This window comes from Leptonychotes weddellii, chromosome 10 (assembly GCF_054177405.1).
Source record: "Leptonychotes weddellii isolate Sample4059 chromosome 10, ASM5417740v2, whole genome shotgun sequence".
NCBI lineage: Eukaryota > Metazoa > Chordata > Mammalia > Carnivora > Phocidae > Leptonychotes > Leptonychotes weddellii.
In genome coordinates, this window is record NC_138378.1 from 122,846,409 (window position 1) to 122,852,571 (window position 6,163).

The 6,163-nt window shown below is 43.9% G+C and overlaps 1 protein-coding gene across 3 annotated transcripts in view; it reads right to left on the reverse strand.

The window, feature by feature from the left end:
- Positions 1–440: 440 nt before the first annotated feature.
- The window catches only part of ACP1 (acid phosphatase 1), a 15,075-nt gene continuing 9,352 nt past the window's right edge, over positions 441–6,163 (reverse strand). For 2 of the 3 annotated variants that reach the window (XM_031033139.2, XM_031033138.2), the window contains exons 4-6: positions 3,071–3,132; positions 851–956; positions 441–687 (exon numbers count right to left, since the gene is read on the reverse strand). In XM_031033139.2, the coding sequence (XP_030888999.1) occupies positions 610–687; positions 851–956; positions 3,071–3,132 (246 nt within the window). In that variant the 3' untranslated portion in view covers positions 441–609. Of the gene's footprint in view, positions 688–850; positions 957–3,070; positions 3,133–6,163 lie in introns of those variants that run through there. The other variant, XM_006737959.3, reaches the window with a different exon arrangement.

Genomic DNA, 6,163 nt, shown 5'->3' on the forward strand with positions numbered 1-6,163 from the left:
ATTGAAAAGCAGACACGTTCCTCAGACAATAAGATAAACCAGCATACAGTGTCCTTCTTTCTGGCTGTAACTTTCCAGAGGCAAAATGGTTCGAATGGAATCAAGCTGACTTCCTGATGAAATAAACTAGCAGGTCGGAAAGGTTCTGCAGACTAACACCTTAATTCTTCTATGTAAACAGTGTGCACTGCAAGCAAGGGTGAGTCTCGGCTGGGAGCTCCCGTGGATGGACTGCTGGGGCTGGCTTGTGCAGACAGCGGAGGACAGGGTCCCCATCGGTCGTCCGCAAACTTGAGGAAGAGGCAGAGCTCGTGTGCCCGAAAGGGACGCTGGATGTCCTCATGCTCTGGTGCCTGTTCGATTTTGTTTGTTCCACTATTTTTGTAACTGGGGCAAAGTGGGAGGTTCAGCGGGTCTAAGAACACTTCGCGTACCCCATAAACTGTCTGGATGAAACATTTTTATTTATTTGTCTGTCAGATACAATAACTGATTTCCATCTACAATTATTTAAGGTGAGAAACCGAGGGTCAACTGAAGAAACAGCTGCGACCTCACAGCAGAGCCTGCGGGGCCCAGCCGGGGGCTGTGGGGAGAACGGGCGTGGCATTAGCGGGCCTTCTCCAGGAAGGCCCTGCAGCACCTCACACACTGCTGGTAGACAGTCTCAAAGTCGGACTCATTCCCCTGAAAGCACAGGGGAAGAAAAAATAACAAAGCCTGCATAACAAAATGCTCTTAGGAGAACCTTAATCTGTTACTGCACATGGCAGGACACACACCCGGGCTCATCCCACATGATGATCCCCATGTACACCAGCATCAGGACAGAAATGAGAGGTGTACTTACATAATAGGGGTCTTCAATAATGAGCTGATTTTGTGGATCATAGCTCCCAAGTAGTTCAATTTTAGCTTTGCGGTTTTTAATTTGATTACTTTTTCTATTCAAGTCTCTGTAAAATTGAAACATGAACTTAGTTTTCTGATCTATGGTTTCAAGTTAAACAGGGACATCTGCTAGGGTTTTATGAAATATCCACATCAAAACCCAGCAAGCGTGACCTGATTTAAAAAGGAAACCAAACCCGTGGCAGACCTGTGTGACCCTCCCAGCCACAGGTTTCCGATGCCGGCAGGAGGGTTTGCGAAGGCGGCACATTCTCACAAATGCTTTTACACAAAATATGCATCCCTAAGTCAGACAACAATGATGTATCCTCCTGTGAAATACATGGTGAGACAATTACATCAAAAAGCTGCTATTCCAGACACTAAATAAAGGTGGCAGAATGTAACTCAAGAAGCCACATGAACCAAGTCCCAAAGGGCTGCCAATCCCATCCCAAAGTGTCTGGACACGGCGTTTCATGCAGCGAGGCTCCCTGTTCAACCCCTTCTCCTGCTCTTACTCCTCCAGCCTCTGACCGGGCTCTGCCGCCTCCGCCCCCTGCGCTCACGTGGCAGCCAAGTAAAGCGGCAAGTTCCTCAGCTGCATTTTGATCATTCCTCCATTTAGTTGACAAAGCCCCACTGAGCACCTAGGATGAGTCAGACACCATGCTGGTGTGGCGGAAAGGCTGGCCAGGCCTCGGAGCAACAGAACGCGTCCCCAGAGCAGCCCAGGCTGAAGCTCGGACTCCAGCTGCTCTCCAGAGACCCTGCTCTGGACGACCCCCCACCCTGGACACTGTGTTACTGAGCACAGCACTGCTACCCACAACACCTGTAAGCGAGCAAAGTGAGAACTAAACAAATCAACAACTGAAAGACAAAAATGGAACATGTATGTATTTTAGTGATGCTCCTGATTCATAAAAACAGAAGCAGAGCTGGGCACCGTATCTGCACACTCCTACAAAGGCAATTAAAAGCAGAAACAGTTTCTATTCATAAAACACGTGGAACCCTTGTGAACTAGCACTGATTTCAGTGAAGAAATCCCTGCAGTCCTACTGGGGGCACATCCTGGTCCTTCTCTGTGCCAGCAGAGTGCGGAGGGGTGGCAGGCGGGCTGAGGTCTTGCTTCTCAGCACAGTGAACAGTAAAGTGGCGGGGTGACAAAGGGGCACAGGGCCCCGGCCTTACGACTCCCTTGGGTCACTTACCCGGCATTAGCTTCAGCATCTGTAGAATACATCGTGATCACCTGTTCTGGGCCTGACTGCATGGTATCATACTGTCAGGGTTAATTCTGGGTGAATACATGGAGCCCAGGCCAGACTGTATACTTCAAGGGTAGGCAGCACCCACAACTCCTCAACCTTGCTTCCCAGGGCCTGGCACTGTGCCAGGCACACAAAGCTCACTCAAGAAGTGCCACAAAGTTCCTTGTTGCCCACATGCACGTCCCCGAGCAAGGCGACAGGGCACAGTGCTGAGTACGGTTCGTGTGAGACACACGTCAGGCTCTGTTTCACAAAGCCGAGGCTAACATTCCACCACACCAATCTGCTCCCTCTGTGAACTGGGGCAAGTAACTTAATCTCTCGTGCCTCTCTGATAAGGCGCAGAGCGAGGGTGAAGTGCTTTGGTGAGCAGAGCACCTAATACATGCCACAGCACAGCTAGCCACTGTGACCTAATACCCCAGTCTGTCTGCTTTCGTTTTTATATCCATTAACGCAATCAACAGTTCAGAGACTAAAGTTTCCCTTTTTGTCCGTCTTCCTTTTTGGGGGCTGGGGGCAGCAGTAATGGGGGGATAACGTGAGAAACACAGTAAAACGCCACACAGCCCATGAATCGCTAAAGCAGCGGAATCATCGCTCTCCTGTAAAACCAACCCCACCTTCTAGGAAAGTGCTCACGGCCCAGCCAGCCTTCAGGTCATACCCTGCCAACCAGGCTCTCCCTTACCTGAAAGCGTGTCTCTGTGTAAATACACCTGGGAGACAGTTCTCAGTTCCTCACTGGTTTCTTACTACTCTAAACAGATCATTCTGTATGTTCTGACCATCACTACCTTTAAAACTTAAAAGATAATAAAAAAATCATTCTCGACAACAAACAACTGGCTTATTACTGAACTGAGAGTTGAACAGAAATACCCTTTAAAAAATGTGATTACCTCAGATTGCTTTCATCCATACATAGTATATAATCAAATGTGGCAAAGTCTTCCTTGGTAACCTAAAATTAAATAAGAAGTCAAAAACACAGTGTTTATATTTATAACAATCAAGCCTAGAGGATCCAAAGCAGTATAGAAAAAAAAATTTGCTATATTTGAATTTGTTACTCACTTAAGTTAAGTAATTTAGGGTATTTAAAGTTAGAATACAGTTAACCTATTTTGTAACATTGTACTGCAAAGAAATTTTATTAAGTTCCTTGGAACAATCCTAACAGTAGAATATATAAACACAAAGCTTATAGTCTATCTGCAATTTCTTAGTAACAAAGTATAATTCACTTAACATATTAAAAGGTCACATGTTTAACTCCCTTCATTGTTTTACTCTATTTTTCATTCTGCAAGAACGTAACATCCTAGACTCCAGTGACAAACACCAAACTAAAGAGATGGATGGCTGTCCTTGTGAGGCCTCCCTCCTATGCAGGGCGGGCAACATGCTGGCAGAGAAAAAAAACAGGCAGAGCCAGGTGAAGAGTTTTGGGGGAGAGAGTAAGATAAAATGTTAAGCCCGGTGTTCACGGAAGAGTCGCTAAGAAGGAAACACACAAGGACCTGGACGCATGGCTCTTCTCTCCCCTGAGCACGCACAATTTGAACACCACACAGAAGAGAAGGCCACTCAGTATTTTTCCTGATTCTATCAGTTTTCTGACATCATAATTTATCAATATAAGCCCATTAAAATGTAAATGGGAAAATTATTTGATGATTTCTGCCTTTATAAATAATGGCAGAATTAGAAAGAAAGGAACATAAATAGGCCATATAATGAAGGTGGAAATAATTTCTAACAATGCAATTTTTCAATAACCTTTCCCACTAAAAAAAAAATCATCTAAAAGATAGGAGTGCCAGGAAACTACAAAGAAGATATTGAAACCCTTTTTTTTAACAGAATACTTCTTTAATTTTTTAATTTAACAAAGAGGAGTGACACTATTTGTAATAATCAGTGTCACAAATGAATAATAAACATACTCCTCATTCTGTTAAAAATTTAACTGTTGGCTCTTAGTAAATACTTGCATGAGTTTTTAATGAAGCATGTTCATCACATGGTGAGGACTATATTTTGTTAACATTCCCAAGGTACTAGCTTATTTAAAAACAAAAAACAAAAACATCTATTAGAACAATACTATATAAGCTATTTATCCAAAACAGGGCACGAGACATGTGCTAGGATTAACATTGTTTTTAATTTTAGAATTACTGCAATTATGGATCGAAAGACAGTCTTAGAACTGATAGCTATCTACAAAAACTTTATGTGATGTTTAGATATTAAAATGATTGAGAAAGAATAAGAACAGCGATGACTAACATCTTAGAAAGAGTGTGGAGTGAAGGACTTACACTTTGCAACAATACACGAAATAGCTGTGGCAAACCACCTCTGCCCCAGAAATGAGAAAATGCCCACACAAACAAAGCACTTCTGCAGAGCCGTGACTTTGCTGCTGTGAGGACGTGGCCTGGCAAGGCCAGAACCCCACCAAGAGCCCCCTGGGGTCACACATGGCAATATTTACCACTGAATATCAAATATTTAATACCACTACTAAAACTGAAAAATTTTAGGGGCACCTGGGTGGCTCAGTCAGTTAAGCATCTGACTTGATTTCGGCTCAGGTCATGATCTCACAGTTGTGAGTTCGAGCCCCGTGTCGGGCTCCTCACTGGGTGAGGCAGCTACCAAAAAAAAAAAAAAACCTGAGAAGTTTTAAACTTTAATTATCTGTTCTATAACATTTTTAAAGATAAAAAACAGCTATACTTTCTAAATGGAAACAGTAAGGAGTGGCCCTGTTCTACATTTCTGCAAATCTCTGTAATGTCTGCTTCCTGGAGGACAGAAGGGTTCTCCTCTGTGCCTCTTTATCTGATCTGCAATGTGCCGTCTGAGTCGAAGTATATAAAGTGAACCCAGCCTTGCGTGAGTACATAGTTTACAAGAAGTATTTTAACAGCCGTTGTAGATTACTATGGATAATCTTTGACACTACACCAAAACTCAGTAAAGTGGTACTTTCTTAAAGGTTACGTGCAATATAGAATAGGAAAAATATCCATAAACTTTTATTACTCTGTTCAAGTCCACTGGTCAGTCTGATACTTTGAATGGATCCTTTTATTCGTGTACAATTTTGACCTCGTAGACACTGAGAATTTGAGGACAGTGATTCTCAAAGAGGGGGGCAGTTGGCAATGTCTGGAGACATTTTTGATTGCTACAATGGAGAGGAAAGGGGTGCCCCAGCATTGAGTGGGTAGAGACCAAGGATGCGGCCAAACACAATACAATGCAGGATGGCCCCAGAGCAAAGAACCATCCAGATGCAGAGTCAGCAGTGCCAAGGTCAAGCACCTGCTCTAGATGCTGAGAAGCCTGGGCAAAGGTCCACTGCTGGAAAAGAGAAGCGTCAAGGACCAGTCGGCAACCTCATAGGTTAGAGAGAAAAAGCAGACATAAAGGCTAGCAAAACAGAGACCCCAGAAAGCAGTGAGCCTGACACTCACAAGCTTTCTTCTCAAAGCATTTGCTAAGTTCTTAACCTACTCAGGGCAAAAACTAAGAAGCCACGAGGAGGCTGCAGCTACTCAGTGAGGGAGCAGCTGCCAAAGAGGACAAGCCCTGTGGACTGCACACCAGGGGCTCTCAGGTGGGGGATCTGGAAAGGCTCTGCCCAGGACGGGGGACCAGTCCAACACAGTCCAAGCCTCACAAAGCCAGGGCCAGCAGATGAAAAGGACGGAAAATGGAGAAGATAACGTAAGAAATTTATGTTCAAACTACAGGTAAGTTGAATCTCTGAAGAGAGAATGCAGAGAAGGAAAATATAAAAAGAAAACAACATAGAATTTTCCAAAACTGATGGAAACCATCAAGGTGCAAATTCAGGAAGCATACTTTGGCCTACCATAGTAAAACTGCTGGAGAGAGAAAAAAAAAAAATCCAAAAGAAATACCTAAAGACAGCAGAGGAAAATAAGGGCAATTTCAAGAAACAGAGACAACTGATT